The sequence below is a fragment of the Gallinula chloropus genome (assembly GCF_964237585.1).
Source record: "Gallinula chloropus genome assembly, chromosome: 17".
NCBI classification, from domain to species: domain Eukaryota; kingdom Metazoa; phylum Chordata; class Aves; order Gruiformes; family Rallidae; genus Gallinula; species Gallinula chloropus.
This window is the reverse complement of record NC_140102.1, coordinates 10,629,093-10,646,273: the sequence shown is the minus strand read 5'-3', so window position 1 is coordinate 10,646,273 and position 17,181 is coordinate 10,629,093. Positions and strand designations below refer to the sequence as shown.

The window sequence follows — 17,181 nt, the reverse complement described above, 5'->3', positions numbered from 1 at the left end:
GCAAAGGGCTTGCCAGCGGGTCCTGGAGAGGGGAGTCTGGTAAAGACTCTGATTGGTATTGCTGACTTGATTTGGGAACTAGATGGAGTCCAGTTCTCCCAAGCAGAGCAGTGAATCCTCAGAGTGTAAGAACAATTGATTGTCCTATTGCTACAGAAAGGTAAGAGTAGCAGGAAATTTTGAACACCTTCTCCTCCTCTCTTGATAGTCTACTTCACTTCAAAACAGGACATCACCCTGAAGTAACTGTCGAGGCCAGAACTGGGCTCAGACCTCCCTGGCCACTCCTTCCCCAACTGCCCTTCTATGTGCAGAGCTGTCGGCTCCTGGGGGTAGAGGTGGAAACAGTGGATATGAAAGAAGGCAGATGATAAGACTGCTCTTGTGCCTGCTCATGTATTCCCTAGCTCCTGTCTGCCCAGAAGCAGCCAGGTTGATGATCCTGTCTCTTCCCACAGGAAGATGAAGAAGCGTTATGTGGTGGCCGGAGTCCTGACGACAGCCCTGCTGGGGCTCATCTTGTTTCTGGGCCTCTTCTTCGGGCTGCGCTCTGACTCAGGGGACACGCACACTTACAAGAGGGCGGCTGTGGCTACCGACGCGGGGCAGTGCTCAGTAATTGGAAGGTACCCGCTAATTGTGCCGTGACTCTCATTAGCTCTGACAGCTCTTGTGCAAGACAAAACTGTTGCTTCCCTGCTGTCCAGGTGCAAGCCTGGCAGTTGCCCAGCACAGATAATCTCTGATCTCCCTGTACAAAGAGAAGGTCAAAATCAAACCTGGGGTTTTACCAAGCCTGGGCAATGTTACTGCAGCTGCTCAAGGACAGCACAGCAGGTGAAGATTCCCTAGGTGCATGAACAAGGGAAACAAGCTCCCTCTTTTAAAAGACATTTATCAAGCTGCCCTCCAGTTGTAGATGCAAACACTGCAGATTTCAGGCTCCTCAGTTTCGTTTCTCATGTGTAATGAATGTGCCTGGGATGCCTGTCCCCACACATACTTTGATACACTTTGATACACAGTGTTTTCAAGCTAGTTTGGATGTGTCTCTACTGAGGCACATCTAGTCTGCACCTAGAGCATTAGGATCTGTTCTCAAAGGTGACAGAAGCTCAAAACTTCCTATTCCTTAGGAACTTATAGTCTGGGTGTGGACACGCATTAGAGAGTCTGTCATAGCTGTTTTGATGAGATGAATCCACTGCTCACAGGTAGCTGAGACACTGTAACATGTCTTTTTCTTGTGCTGCACAGGGACATCCTCCAGCAAGGTGGATCAGCAGTGGATGCTGCGATTGCAGCTCTGCTTTGTGTAGGACTCATGAATGCTCACAGCATGGGCATTGGAGGGGGCCTCTTCTTTACCATCTACAGCAGCACAGGTAAGGACCAGGGCCGTACACATCTGGAACAGTTTAAGAACTTTTATCTAAAGCAGGTGATTTACCCTACCCGAATGAAGGTAAAAGACTGACTCTCACAGCCTCTTGGGGAACATGATGTCTTCAGAGTAATTGCCAAGGAACTGGCTTACGTTGATCAGACTTCTTCAGCAGAGACCACGCCTGTGTGTTGAGTCCAGAGCTAAACATCATCTTCCTTGCTCTGTCATTAAAGGAAAAGTGGAAATCATTAATGCAAGAGAGGTGGCTCCAAAAAATGCATCAGAGGACATGTTTGGAAACGACACACAGCTGTCTCTGAAAGGTATGGCAAAGGCGGTATCACTGCTTTGGGGGGACCACATAGCTCCAACATTAGCTACTACTGACAGGTCTAGATTAAAGAACATTCCTTCTGTTTAGGTTCTTTCATATATTCAGGATTTCTCATCTAGAAAGTCGTCTACTTTACACAATCTGCAAATTCTGTCCTGACAGGGAGGCTAAAAATAACGTCCTTCAGAGCAGTTGATCACTTCAGCACTTTCTGGTTTTCACTTCATGAAAATGGAAGTGACTCCAAAGCACTAAGTATAACTTGTTCCATATCTGCCATCTTTCCCTTCCAGCTCTTTGAATAAATCTTTGTGGATCAACATAGTTCTCGTGAGTTTAAGTGTCCACCCTAAATACCTTCTGTGGTCGCTTTAACTAAAAGTTTAGGGGTTCCAGGGAAGAAGTGATTTCCTTTCAGGGAAGTATTTTCAAATCCAAAGTAGAAATAAATACTAACTAGTTCTCTTCATGGTTACTTCTGTAACCGAGGAGGAATAGCACCTTGAAAGGGGTTTGAGAAGTGTGTTGGATGAACTTCTGAGAGATGCCAATAAAAATAGGATTGACCAAAGTGCTGTATCACTGTGCTATGTAGTAATCAGTCTATTGCAATTGTAGTTACAGTGCTGCAATAAAGTTTCTGGTTTAAGTACGTATGTAGTCTGTGTCCTCTCAATGTTGTATGTTCTCTGAAGGACTGGAAGCTGTAGGCAGCTAAGATAGCTTCTGTGTTCTGAGCAGCTCTTCTCTGGTACAGACCCTACCGAGGGGAAATGACCCAAAAACTTGAGTTACCAGCAAGAGGGCAGAGGTGTTTCAACAGTCCAGTAGGGATAAATGTCACACAGAAGGATTTTGTTAGCATCACATGCATAAGATGAGCTGATCATAGTGTACATAATCCCTGCCTAAAAACAGCTTACAGAGAAGATTGTTCAACCTCCTACTCCATTAATCCTTTTTTTTTTTTTCCTTGCTTTGGAAGACTAATAACACTCCCTGTCTGCTCCAGGAGGACTGTCCATTGCTGTTCCCGGAGAAATTCGTGGGTATGAACTGGCTCACAAACGTCACGGCAAGCTGGCGTGGAAAGACCTGTTTCTGCCCAGCATCAAGTTGGCAAGAGAAGGATTCCCTATTGGGAAAGGCCTTGCAGCAGCCATCAAAGCCAGAAAGGAGTCAATTGAAAGCAGCCCTTCACTGTGGTAGGTAGAGCAGTCACTGTTCTGTGCAGAGAAATTTGGGGTAACTGCATCCTAGGTAAAACGTCTCTGTCCCTGAGTAATATAGTGCCTGTACTCACTGCACCTGCTGATGTTATTCCAGCTACCTGAAAGTGATAAATCATATGGCCCATTTTAGGCATGTCCTGACCTTTAGAGGGAGATGAATTCTGCTCTTAAAGTCCATTTTTCAGAGCAAAGGTGGAATTAGAGTGCATGCTGAGAGAAATCTGTCAGATGGCAATGCATTTTCTGCTTTTCCCCATGCTGGAAGTACACTAAGCTAATCTTACCTGAATTCGGGGCAGTTGTAGAATCTCCTCAAACATCTCATCTGCTGTCATGCAGTGGGAATTTGGGTCATCTTTTACTCTATTGTCAGCCTTCCTCAAGCAGTACCTCTGACCATCCACTTCTGGCAATGGCTGAGGACATGAAAGATTTTAAATGCTCCTCCACTTCCTCTTACTTTGACCCTTGGTGTCTATGTCCAGCTCTACAGGAGATCATGCTTAATCCTCTCTTTTCCCTAAAATCTCTGCCAGCTGCAGGATGGTTTCCAGTCACCTGGGCCTATCTCCTGTACTTCCACCTGGCAGGTCCACAGCAGCACATTCGTGATCCATGATGAAGGAGCTAGAGAGAAAACAGTTTATCTCAAAGTCCCCTGACAAACAGGGATCAAAACTCATTCTCCTGGACTCAATGGAAGCTTTGAGCCTCATAGCTTCATAGTCTGTGCTTTGAACTGAACTGCTTGAGTTCAGGGACTGTAGTCCCTCCTGGGCATCTTGCAGTTGTTGGCCCCTTGGGCAAGTAGGGAGGGTGGCCTGTCTTGGTGAAAAAGATCAACACTCTCCTGCAGGTTTCACTGAGCAAATCCAGAGCAATGTGGAGTCCCATGTCAGAAACCACTGTTTGCTTTTGTGTCCCAGTGTGAGATATCAGGACCCTTGGGGCATGGCTCAGGCAGGTTCTCTTCTCTCCAAGAAGCCTCTAGCATGAACATTCAAACACCATGTCAGCTGGTACAGGTATGCATTGTTTTGAACCTGTCTCTCAGATCTGATCTTCTCAATCTCCTTTCTCTGTTAGCGAAGTGTTCTGCAGAGGAGGGAAAATTCTGCAAGAGGGTGATATTGTCAAGATGCCCAAACTAGCCACCACGTATGAGACTATAGCAAGTGAAGGAGCAGATGCCTTTTACACAGGAAGGCTGGCACAGCAGATCATCGATGACATCCACAATGTAGGTGAGAAACAGGACATCTGTCCAAAACAGCACGAGTGACCTGACTGCTGCAGCTCAGCATCTAGGGAGGAGCCAGTGACCCACAGAAGCCTTGGAAGGGGGTCAAGCCTGCTGCCTGAAATGCTGCCTCTGACATCTGTGGCAACAGGACACCCAAGAGAAGCCGTTTGGTGCTTTAATGGATGCGTTTGAAGCTCAGTCAGAAAGGCAGGGTATATAGTGTGCAGTTCTGTGCCATACAGCCTGGCACGTCTGGATATGGCTTAGCAGATACCTGCTGTTTACAGGGCCGGAATCCAACAAGTTCCTACCTAAAGCACTGATTGCATACATGGTCCTGTGAAGGCTGAGCTCATTGACTCTCTCTGTGCCACTAGATGGTGGTAGTACCCTATCCTTGCTAGCTGGCGTTGGCTAGCTCCAGCCAGCCTCACGTGAGGCTTTGTGTGTGGTGGATAATTAGTCTTCCCACTTCCGGTACAAAGCAATGGGGTAGCTTGTGGGGTAGCACAGAACACCTGCGCTCCAAAGCTGCATCCTCCTCCTGTAAACAGGACTTGTAAGGACATTTTGTGACCTGAAATTGCTGGTGTCCTTTGTAAAAAAAGATGGATCACTAGATTTTTGGCTGCTGTAAGTCAGCCCAACTTCAAGCTTGGGCTATCTGAGCCTGAGCTGGATCTACCAAGGAATAAATTCATATCCTGTGCACCCATCTTTGCTCTTTTTACCTTGCAACTTTTTGGATTTGTCTGTGTTCCCTCTTGTCCTTGCTGTGGTACCTGTTGATGGAGTATTGCCTGAGGTCACATAAACCCACATCTCTAATTTCCTTCTCTTTTCCAGGGGGCATTGTCACCTTGGATGATCTGCGGGAGTACAATGCCACAGTGATCGAAGACCCCATACAGATCACACTTGGGGAGTACACCCTCTACACACCTAGTGCCCCCCTAAGTGGCCCGGTGCTAGCCCTCATCTTCAACATACTGAAAGGTGAGGGTGCCACTGAGCAGTACCTTAAAGGCAGCAGGAGCTGGGAGAGTTCCAAAGACAGTGCCTTTTTGTCTGAGGAGCTGGGCCTCCCTTGGTAGCCCTCCAGCAGGTGAGAAGTCTGATCTCTCAATCCCTTGAGGGACTGAAGATGCAGACACATTCCTTTATAGCTGTAAGCTCAGGGACATCACCTCCCTGCTTGAAATAGAGGTATGAGAGGGAAAATACCTTCCGGACCAGGCACTTCCCTGGTGGAAACTAACCTGTACTTGTGGCTTCTTTGGTAAACATCTCTGCAAGTACAAATCCTGCTGAAGACTTCTACAGTGTTCAAAACTACCACAGCTCCTGTGCTTTCCATGCAGAGATTTAGGATAGACCAGTGACTGCATCTCTGTAGAGACTGGGCTTCTACATTATACCATTTGACACAAGTTTATTGGCAGCCCATTGACTATGTGTCTTCTTTTGTGTTCACAATTGTTTGTCTTCTGTTGCCAGGATATAATTTCTCTGCTGACAGCATCAAAACCGTGGAGGAGAAAGGTCTGACTTACCACCGCATTGTGGAGGCCTTTCGCTTTGCCTACGCCAAGAGGACTTTACTGGGAGATCCAAAATTTGTCAACATTACTGAGGTACCCAGCAAAAGCCTTTTTCTCTCTGCAACACCAAGGTTGACTGGAATGTGACCTGAAGTTTTTGGTTGACTAAAGTTTGTCAGGGATGCTCAGTGCCCCCTGCTCTTGATGGGCACTGAATTATCTCTGAATCACTATGTGAAGTCCGTGTGACTCATGGCTGAGCTGTGAGGGATATTCCCACTGTAAGGAAAAGCAAAATCCTCAGTTCACCCAGAGCATTTGAGTATATTTAGGGCTAACCCTCCTTGTTCTCATAGTGTTTGAAGCCTTATTCACTGGATGACATTCTCAATATCCTTGTGGCTTCCTAGCCACAGACCTGCCTATAGTAAATGGTCCACAGGGCAGGAAGGGGCGAGGCAGAACTCTGCTTTCACCTCTGTGACTCTGAAAAAGCAGAAGATTCTGAACCCAGCCCAGCTTGATGGACACAACTTTGCAGCTTCAAGGGCAATGATCAGAGCTTACCTTGGCCTAGTCCTCTCAACCCAGTCCCTTTCCTCTCATCTCTGAAGCAAGTATAGCTCTGCTTGGCTGTGCTTTACAGCAGCATTGAGGACAGCTTTCCATGGATCTACAGTAACAGATGCTGATTAACTTCCTGCACAGAGTGGTGCATTGTAACAGCTACTTCTGTGACTGCTTAAAATGCTCTTGGGTACAATGTCCATCTTTCAAGAAGGAGGAAAGCCCCTGCTGGAAAAGTATAGCCTCACTGCTGGGATTTGCCCCTCTTCCGTGATCTCAAGTACTGGATATCAGCCTCACAACTACATGTCTCTTACAGTTTATCTGCTGAGTAACTGTGTTGGGTTTCTCTGACAGGCAATCAGAAACATGACATCCGAGTTCTTTGCAGATAGTCTCCGGAGGAAAATCACAGACAACACTTCCCATCCAGTTGACTACTATGAACCAGTATATTACACTGGAGATAATGCCGGTACTTCCCACCTCTCCATTGTGGCTGATGATGGCAGTGCTGTGTCCGCCACCAGCACCATCAACCAATAGTATGAGCTCAGACATTACTTCATGTAGGCCTTCCCCATCTTCCTAGTGGTGGTTCTGTGGTTGGTATAAAACATCACTGAACTGTCATCTCTGTAGCAGGGTAGTGATGGGTAGTGCTGTTGATGGGTGCTTCTGCTGAGCTTGCAGGTCAGCTCTTAACACAGGACTGGGTGGTTGGGTCAGAGGGCAAGAAGTGTCCTCTCTCATGGTGCATTCACCAATCAAGAAAACATTCCCTGCATCTGGGTCTTCTCATAAGCAGTGGTATCACTGCTGCCTCTGATTTCCCAGGCATCTGGAAGGAATTTGAGCCCGTGCAGCTGGCCTGGAAGCACAGTGTTTGGCTTCGAGTGCTGCCAGGAAGAGCTGTGTTCTGTGCTGGGGGGTGAAGGTTCTTTTTCTCCATAGAAAATGTCTCCAGATGGATGATTCTCAGCAAAACCCAAATCATTCCCAAGTATGCCAGCTTTTTTGCTAAGCTGCCTCTGAATCACAGAATCCCAAGTTTGGAAAAGACCTTTAAGATTATTGAGTCCAACCGTTCCTGTCCTATGCTAAACCATACCCCTGAGTACCTCATCTACCCTTTTTTTAAACACATCCAGGGATGGTGACTCAACCCCCTCCCTGGGCAGCCTGTTCCAGGCCCCAACAACTCTTTCAGTGAAAATTCTTTTCACAACATCTAAATGGAGCACAGCTGTGCCTGGCTGGGAGGGAAATCCATTGTATTTAGCTACCATGCTGCTTTTTGCCTTGGGGTCCTTGCAGGGGAGCGATGCTGCAGGCCTCTGGGCTGCCTTTCCTTTCTGTAGCCATGTACTCAGGGTACAAACTGCTTCCTTCCCCCAAGGGGTGACAGAAAGACTCCTCTACAACAGGGAGGGAGTGGGGATTTACTCCAATCAAATCCCAGGTTTCACACTGCAGTAATTCACCTGAAACTCTTCCTGGATTTATTCTGGTTTTGACATGTCTGCACCAACTTGTTTTGTTCAGCTTTGGCTCTGATGTGCGATCCACCATGAGTGGAATCATATTTAACGACGAGATGGACGACTTCAGCTCCCCTTACATAATCAATGGATTTGGCATCCCTCCTTCCCCAGCAAATTTCATAGCACCAGGTAGATGTAAACTCCTTTCCTGGCTCAGACTTCTGGCTGTATTTTGCATGCTAATGCTGTGCTGTTTGCAAGGTAGGCTGTAGCACAGGTCTGGGGCATTCTGCAGAGGACAGGGATGAAAGTGAGTCACCTGGCAGCCCTGTCAAAAACACATAGTCAGCTGCCCCTCCTTCACCCCAGCGGAGAGGCTGTCTGAAGAAAAACTCTGACAAGCAGAAATCCTTTCCCAGGGAGCTCAGTTATGTCAGATGAGATGACTTGGGGTTGCAGAAGATTTCTTTGAAGTGATTTAAGAGGGAGGCAGAAGCAGGAACTGACTGCTGTGTTACGTGGCACTGTCAAGCCTTATTCCTGTGCTGCCTTGGGAGCTGTGGGGCACCTTTGGATAGATCCAGTTCCCACACCCTAACCCAAGCACCCTGCCTGCTCCACCACTGCTTCCTCCAGATCCATCTCATTGCTGCTAAAGCGGGCTGGGATTCTGCCACCCTGCTGTAGCCTAAGCTTTAGAGAGGGACAGGGAAGGGAAAAGGGCAGGAAGGGAAGTCCCATGGGGTACAGGAAGCCAACAGCCCTGTCTGGGACAGGACTGTGGAGGAAGGTACCTTCAGCCTCTGCATGAAAAAGCAGAGTTAAGCTTCACACTGCAGGAGCAAGGAGATGGGTACAGGGGACAGTGGGATCCCCAAGGCCTGAACAGGACTCATGAGCTGTCAGGAAGGTGGTGGATACTGGGGCTCTGGGTTTAGATGTGGAGCAGGAACTGGCAGTTTCTAACCTGCAGGTGGAGAGCTAAACCTCTGTTGCATCTGTGTCCCCAACAGGTAAACAGCCGATGTCCTCTATGTGCCCCTCCATCTTGGTGGATAAAACGAAAAAGGTCAAGATGGTGGTTGGTGCTTCTGGTGGAACAAAAATAACTACAGCAACAGCACTGGTATGTGATGGTATGGGCATACAGGTGGGGGACAGGGCAAGGCTGAGGCAAAATGAGGTGGGGAAGGGGCAATGTTTGGGGTAAGGGGCTGAATTCTCCACCTGTGAAGTGACTGTGGCTGTGGTTCCCAGCTGTGGGCCAGGGGTCTGCAAGGGCAGTTCCTGTCTGGCCTTGGGAGGGCCAGACCTCCACCAGCAACATCTGACAGAGCCACAAAGGGTCTCCTGAACTGCTTCCTTCAGTGACTCCAAGTCTTTTCATTTGGCCATCTGACATTACCGCTTCCAGAAGATTTATGACTTGAGTTTAGCTTTGACTTCTGTTCCCTGGATGTGCAGGAACTAGTCTCTTTACCTAGTTTAGAGCCATCTTCATCCAGTGTCCTAAACTTTGGGTGAAAGTTACCCAGAGAAGGTAAGAACTTAGGCCAGGCATGGCATCAGACCATTTGACAAGCAGGCTCTCTCAGCTGCTGTGACAGCCACTCAAAGGCCCAGCAAGACCAAAAGTGATTGCAGGAGACAGCTGTCTGCTCTGCCAGCACACACTGTGGTTCAGGGCACCAGGCTGGACCTTGCTTTCTGGCTGAGGTAGGGGAGAAGTCTCTATAAGAAAACCACCACAAGCAGCTTTCTAAGCCCTTGATCCTGAGGCTGTTTTCACTTGCCAGTGGCTCCAACTTGCAATTTAACATGAGCCAGGTTGAAGGAAACTGGTCGCACAGTAGCAGAAGCTGTTGCTGTAAGTTTGCTGTGGGGACAGCTGTGTGTCTAACTGGCACTTCCTTAATCACAGCAGCATAAACCCAACTACAACAGCTTGAGGATCTGACCCTTTTACTATGTTAATTTTAGTAAGTCACGGTCTCTCTGTGTGGGAATCCTGCTGAGCTCATACAAGCTGACTTGCTGCAATGTCCCTGTGCTTTGCTTAGGCAAGAGAAGGGTTGCTGAAAGCAGCAGGAACAAGAAATCACACCTTTTATGTGCTCTGGTGCACACTTCAGACATCTCTGCCTATGTTTCTACAAGGGTCTGGCCTCCTTGAAGACAAGTAACTAACGTTAAGGCTTTTTCCTTCTCCTAGACGATCATGAATTCCATCTGGTTTGGGTATGATGTGAAGAAAGCAGTGGAAGAGCCCAGAATTCACGACCAGCTGTTTCCCAATATCACAGAGCTTGAGCAGAAAATAGAGGAGGTTTGTCTAGCTAGAGTCTGGGGTGTGCATGAACTTGTGTGGTGCTGGGTTCCTAGTGTCAGGAAGGCATGCACTTAAGGAAAATCATGAAGCTTTGCCAAATGTTCCCAGGTGAGCCATATTAAAGCTGACACAGGTCAAGTACTGGGCACAAGCTGTTCAAAGTGTACCTTTAGTCTCAGTCAGGTGAGTTTGTAGCCTAGTGCATTCAAGCATGCCCTACATCTGAAGTGGAGGGTATGTATCTTCCATCTGTGTTGTTTGGCTCAAATGACTTGCAAAATAGCAAAGCAGGTCAGGACCTGAACCATGTAGCAGTGTAAATCCAGTAAGGATCAGGAATCTTGTCCTATTATGCAACCTCCCGATGAATCCTGCAGCACTGGCACAGAGCAAGCAAGGGAGGATGCACAGAGGGACCCAAGGAAAAGAAAATTAAAATATTTTCATGGTAAAGATTTCTGTGCAGCATGGTCAGTCTGAGAGCTGATGGTAGGATCGGCCTCACCCTGCGTATCACTCACCTGAGCTGGCAGCTTCCTTTGCCCTGAGGAATTACACATCCCAGAGGACTGAGGCAGATGCAGTTATTGTACATATCTCTATATTAGGGAAAATGGCCCTACATAAGGCAGTTTACTTCATCAAACTATTCAGAAGTTTCTCCTTTGATAAGGTGCTTATTAAGGTAACAGTTGAGGGATCTGCCTGCACCAAGGAGGATGCCCCGCTCTTTTCAAGTCGTGTGTTTTCCCCCATCCTCTCACAGAACCCATCAGTTCTGGCTGAGGCAGAATGCTCTGTGACCAGGAATCATATGGGTAGCCCACACCAAGCACCACACATGCCACATCTTCTCAATTCCCCCTGCTCAAAAGCAGAGCATCCCAGAAAGCACAGGGAAGAGGAGGAAGGGCATGTGGCTTCAGACCTGCCCAGCACAGGCACCGAACGCTTCCTCTCTCCCGTTGTCCTCATTCACTTCTGCATTTCAGGGTATAGAAGAGCAACTGAAGAAGAGAAAACACAACACCACGCGGATCAGCAGCGGAGCGGTTGTGCAGGCCATTCTCAGAACAGACAAAGGCTGGGCTGCAGCCTCCGATTCCCGTAAAGGTGGCTTCCCAGCAGGCTACTGACGTGGCTCGGCTCCTTTTTTTCAGTGGTCTATTGACACTGAGGTGTGTTTGGGGGAAGATCCTTTAGATCTGCAACTCAGGGACTTCTCACAGGAAAGAGAACAAATTTACCTGTGGTTCTGTTGACAAAGCTGAGACAGTTCTCTACAGCCATGACCGCAGTGCCTCATGCCACAGCAGTCTGCTAAGACAGGCATGTCTACCAGGACGTGCACTACTTACTTGAAGAGTCTGTTCTGCCTTGAAGAGTTTGTTCCCTGCCTCCTCTCCATCCCACGAAGACAGAGTTTCTGAAGAAGGTCCAGCTCACTCAAGCTGCCAGAAGTGTTTCCCTTGCACAGCGACAGCTACGGGGAATGTCCCTGTCACTGCTAGAGATTGTTTTCTGTTGAGTAGATGTGAGTTGCAGGACTCTGGGGACGGGGTTTTCTAAGTTACAAACTAATAAACCTGTGCCATGGGAGGAAGCTCAGCTCTAGACTGGGCTAAGCCTTCCCAAACTCTCCACTCTTTCTTTTAACAAAAGGTGTTTCTGCTTTTTGCTTCATTCCATCGCTGGAGATGAGTGGGTAAACGGGGAAGTGGCTTCAAACTTTTTTATATTTCTGTTGAGAAGGTCTAAAGGGAAGATGCTACCTGTAAAACTCTGAGCACAACTAAAATAAAGAAATATGGAGTCACATGTTTTTCTTGCCTGCACAGTTGCTACTGCTAAAAGGAATGATGAGAGTCTGCATGAAAGAAGCTCTCTGGAGATTCTTCTCTTTTGTTTGTTCCTTTCATGAAGCTATGAGTTAAAAACCCCCCACTTAAATATCAAAAAAAACCCTTGTTTTTTTCCAGTTTGCTTCTTACCACATCATACTGCAGGCCTGAAGCACCAGAGTCTAAGGAAATGAAACCTCTAAAGGTCATGCTACAGCTACTCTTGTTTGAAGGTAAGTTACCATTAATCAGACAATTAATGACCTCTCAGGAACCCTTATCTGATATGGAACAGCTAAGAGTGTCTGTTGTGCATGAGGGGATGTTGGTATTCACCTACCAGCACTGACTGATGTATCACATCAGATAAACTTAGCCCAAGATCAAAACTGAATGTTCCAGGATGTTGTCAAGCTCTAGGAATGTTTATGAAATTCCTGAAACACAACTAACAGTAACTGAACTCAGCTATTTGGCCTGAAACTTCCTGTCAGTGAGAACCTTAAAATGTAGAATGCATTGAAAAGAAAGTGAAAGGCTGAAATTTTAGGCATCAGAATCCCTCTTTGCAAATAGTTTCTGGAATTGAGGAGAGTCTAGTTTCATGGACTAAGGTGACAGGTAGGTCACGCTTAAATCAGAGTCATGGCTTTGACCTATGTAATTGTTATATAAGTCCCACTAATTGGCTTTACCAAAAGTTGCCTGGGATGTGCTCTGTGCTCCTTTTTCCTGAGCTGCTGTGGCTGCTGTTAGGTGCAGCTAAGGCAGTGATGGTGAATAACCTGAGGTTACCGTGTTCCTTAAAGAATTAGGTCGGTTTGGGGCCAAACCTGTATCTTTTATTGCTGAACCGAGACTTTGGCTTTCCTACTTCTTTTACTCCCATGGCAGATGCCAGTCGGCAGCCGGCTGTGGTTCCACTGCAGCTCACAGGGCATTTTCTGAAGGTCTGATACAAGTGTGTGTGTGGAACAGCATCACCTGTGATCTGTTGGAAGTACCTGGCCCTTTGGCCTAGCTGAGCTCTGTCTTGGCCAAGTGTGATCTGAGAAATGACCAGAATTATTGCAGAGGAAAATAAACTGATTGAAACCCTACAGCCACTGTAGTGTGAACTACAACCGAGAGGGCTTGTGCTTTGAAACTGGAGGCTGTTTTCTGGGAAATGACTGTTGGACAAATGTGGTTTCTGAAACAAACTGCTGCTGGGATGCTGGTGCAGTGGTCTCACTTACGGTCCTGAGTTTCTTCTAGCTTGTCGGAAAACTCCCCTATTATTTATAACCTGTGTTGCAAAACTTCCCTTAGGGAAAGCTCAGGTTTTGCTGTGGCTCAAAACCCTCTTGTCGAAAACTACTCTTGTAAATGCTTTGGGATTCTTGATTCTCTGCAGAAATGGATTTCTTTCTTTGTTTTAGCATTACCACCACAAAGGACTGGTTTGTTAAACCAGTCAGGGACACCCCCCAGCCCAGGGTGCCCAAACACTCACCTTGCCTGGCTCTGAACCCTGCCATGGATCCAGGGGAAGCCACAGCTTCTCTGGGCTCCCTGTGTCAGGGCTTCCCCACCCTCACAGGGAAGAATTTCTTCCTGGTATCTAACCTGTATTTGCCCTCCTTCAGCTTAAAGCCATTACCCCATGTCCTATTGCTCCCTGCCCTTGTGAACAGCCCCTCTTCAGCTTTCCTGTAGCCTCTTTAGGTCCTGGCAGGCTCCTCTAAGGTCTCCTTGGAGTCTTCTCTTCTCTGGGCTGAACAAGCCCAGCTGTGTCAGCCTGTCTTCATCACAGAGATGCTCCAGCCCTCGGGTCATCTTCATGGCCTCCTCTGGACTCACTCCAACAGGTCTATGTCTGTCTTGTACTGAGGACCCCAGAGCAGGACACAGCACTGCAGGGGGGGGTCTCACAAGAGTGGAGTAGAGGGGGCTAGAACTGTTCATGCTCTAAAACCTCCCAGTGATACACACACAGCTTCTCCGAATGTTTCAGCTACAAGAAAAGACGTCTTCCTGCTCGTGTTCCACCTGCCCCTTCTGCTTCTGAGCAGAGCCTTAAGGTCTTAGTGCCAGCAGCCTGACATGATGCAGGATATGGAGGATACGGATTTCTGACCAAATCCACCTGAGTTCAAGGGAGCTGTACTACTAAAGGGCAATCCAGGTCATGAACTGGGGTTCACCTCTCCCCAGTTACCACAATTTTGCTTTGGCATCCAGCCTCTGTAAAGGCCACAGGGAAGTGCTGAAACAAGCTGTGAGAGGCAAGCAGTATATGCAGTCTGCTGCAGAGTTCTTCAGGTTCTCCAGTGGCTTATCAAGCCCCAGACTGAACAACTGTTGCTGCTGGAAACACCTGCATGGAAGTCCTGTCTCCAACAGCTGCTTGTGTGTTAAGCTAGGCAACAGTTTTAGGGGAGAAATTCCTAGACTGGCTTAAGAACACTTTATTAAAACAATCAAAAATATAATTTAAATATTTCAGTAGAAAATAGAGCAGCCTATGTACAGTGATGCTTTAAAACTCTGTGTAAGCTGACCAAATACAAAAATAATGCTCTCCTACTGGCATGAGTATGAATGAGGAGAGACCAAACAGGGAGGCTCTTGACTCAAGCAGACTTCAGCAGTGGTGAGGAGGTGGCAGGGCAGGAGCAGAGCTGCTAAGGGAGGCACAAACCCTCAGCTTCGCTAGATGGATCACTAGTGAGGACTACAGGACTGGAAGTCTCTGCTGCAGTGAGAGAGATCTGCACTCTTATTCCTGTCTGTCTTGCAAGTTAAAGCTATGATGGGTTTCAAAACTGCTTCATTGGCTCAGTTTGAGTGCTAGTAGCAAAGTAGTTACATTGCAGTGAGTGCTGGACTACAGATAACGTTACCATGCCTTCGTGGTGGGAAGTTGCACTGGAAAGGTGTCAGGCTGGATTGATGAGGTGTGCTTTACCCTAAGGTATGTCAGAAGTGAAGGTAACTGGAGGCTTAGGTACTTGGTGACTCAGTTTCTCTGCCAGAGGAATGCGATGAGTGTGGCGTGGGGCACTGCAGAAGGCTGCCCTGATGTCCAGTGGGGAAGGAAGAGCTGATCTCCCTGTCTCCAGCCAGTGCCATTCTTGGTTGCTTTTTTGCAAACTCTAAGCACAGTTGGGCCAGCTAGAAATAACTACAGATCTTGCTAAAGCCAGCATCTGGTCTCGTCAGTGTGTCTGGTCCCACAATGTGAGCCAGATGGTGTCTGGTGCCCAAAGTGCTTCCCCTGTGACAACCCTGCAGTTGGGGTGCTATTTCTGACACTAGGACCAGTGGACAGGACTGGTAGCTGAGGAAAGGCAGTTAATGAAAGTAGGAAACTTAAGCAAATTACGTAGCTTGCATATGACTACCAACCCAACCCCCCCAGTGTAACCCCTTCCTCCTCAATACTGCCTCCTCACCCCCCAGCTTTAGACCTGTTCCCTTCCTCTGCTCATGGTCAGCAGTACTGTAACGCTGTCTGGTGGTGCTGTGCCACTGCTGTGGCTTGAGTAAGCAGCTCTGGTGGAAAAACCAGTAGTCCTTCCTGAAGGAGGGGATCTAACATCAATCCCACTTGGAGGAGGACATGCATTGAGCTGGCCCTGTGCATAAATAACTTTTCTTCCAGATGTGTGATGCAGTGCTCCAGGCTCTGCCCTGGTGACTGAGTAATACGCTTGCACTGAGCTGTGATACAGCTATGCTCATGCTATAGTCCTCTGTGTACAATGTCTGAAGGCAAACACATGTCTGGCTCTAGTCAGCTTCACTCAGACCCATCATTAAAATGTAAGTGAAGGCTGAGATTTTGGCAAGTCGATGGCTTTACTGGACAGACTTTGTGGGTAAAAACATAGATTTAAATCCTATCTGGCCTTGTTTACAAGGGTGTGTGGGGTGACCTCATTTTGGTTTGTTTTTTTAATAGTGTGTGCTCAAATACTTGTTATGGTGTTTACAGAGTGGTTTTAGTTATTTGTGTACTAGGAGGGCTGTGTGTGAGGTAAGAACTGAGAGGCGAAGGGCAGGGGGGCTCAGAAGCACCCACACAGTACTGTCTGTGCCTGTAGGGACGTAACAGCTCATAAGCTTTCAGAAAATGGACTTGTTGGGAGTGATGAGCACTTGCCCCATGGCATTTGAAAAGAGCTTTGGGGTTTTGAGCTCATCAATTTGGTTGTTTTGGGGTTTTTTTTTCCTGAAACGTTTGATTCTCTGTCCCTGAGCAGGGCAAGCTTATGGAGTAACTACAGAAGACCTTTTGCATCCAGGTGTGCGAGTTCAGGTCTCTCCTCCAGACATCTTCCCTCTGTGATAGTTCTTAAGTAGCCCTACAATTTCCTCCTTGTGACGGAGGAAATTTCTACTTACAGGAACAGTAGAGACTAGTTGTGGGAAACAGGGAGCTGGAGCATAGCCTGAGGCTATGGGAGAAAAGTATCTTGCCAATGTCTGATAGCTCTGCATCACTTCTCAGCAGTCCTGGTGTTTGCCTGAGCTCGTGGCTACAAGTGAAGCATCCTTTGCATTTTGAAGAAAGTTACAAAGCTTCCTAAACCAAGAGCTCTTCTACTGCAATCCTCACCTGCCTCCACAAACCACTCACCTTCTGCAGGCCCTGCGATGGGAGAACTGTCAGGCACCGGCCCTTCTCTCGCCACAGGGAGAGGTGCCCCCAGGGGCTAAGCTGAAGCCTGACCATCCCAGAAGCAGGGAATTCACATGGCCCCACGGGAGGCTTATTCTCACTCAGCGTGCAGGGTGGAAGGAAGCTTCAGTGCAGTTACTCTGAGCTTGTAGGGGCCTTCACATCCCCAAGGCAGAAAGTAGTGGGGCAGCCGACTTGTGCTATGATGTCATCTGCCACTGTTGGGACAAGTAGGGCTTCTATGGAGTTTTGTTCTCTTCCCTTGCCAAACCCACTCTCTAAGCCTGGGTGCTTGAGATTTTAAGACCCCATAGACACTTACTGGAACCCTCGTGAGTAAAAGAGTTATTTCACATTGCTGAGCCCTAGTAATACGAAGCTTATTGTGGCAACAACCTGAAAGATTCTACTCTTAACTGAGACTGACTCTCCAGCAGGAATGGAATATATTGCTGGGTCATTTCACAGTGTTCCCTGTGGGTTTTGGACCAGTTTTCCTTTCCCACTTCGTATTTCCTTATTCTGAATAGCCAATCTGCTGAAGAAATATGTTTCTC

The 17,181-nt window shown here is 47.7% G+C and overlaps 1 protein-coding gene across 1 annotated transcript; it reads left to right on the top strand.

Moving 5' to 3' along the window:
* The first annotated feature begins 458 nt into the window (after positions 1-458).
* Positions 459-11,867, top strand: GGT1 (gamma-glutamyltransferase 1). Its single transcript, XM_084272095.1, has 12 exons — positions 459-626; positions 1,258-1,385; positions 1,621-1,710; positions 2,734-2,926; positions 4,040-4,197; positions 5,043-5,192; positions 5,694-5,830; positions 6,662-6,849; positions 7,850-7,977; positions 8,802-8,914; positions 10,001-10,114; positions 11,110-11,867. Exons 1-12 carry the CDS (start codon positions 463-465, stop codon positions 11,251-11,253), a joined length of 1,707 nt encoding a protein of 568 aa, XP_084128221.1. The 5' UTR covers positions 459-462; the 3' UTR covers positions 11,254-11,867.
* Positions 11,868-17,181: the final 5,314 nt, after the last annotated feature.

What these genes read in the sequence shown, in the direction of transcription:
- GGT1 (XM_084272095.1), top strand. Translation starts at nt 463, where the DNA reads ATGAAGAAGCGTTATGTGGTGGCCGGAGTCCTGACGACAGCCCTGCTG. An exon ending in CGATGACATCCACAATGTAG is followed by an intron (nt 4,198 to 5,042) that starts GTGAGAAACAGG and finishes TCTCTTTTCCAG; the next exon opens with GGGGCATTGTCACCTTGGAT. An exon ending in AATTTGTCAACATTACTGAG is followed by an intron (nt 5,831 to 6,661) that starts GTACCCAGCAAA and finishes TTTCTCTGACAG; the next exon opens with GCAATCAGAAACATGACATC.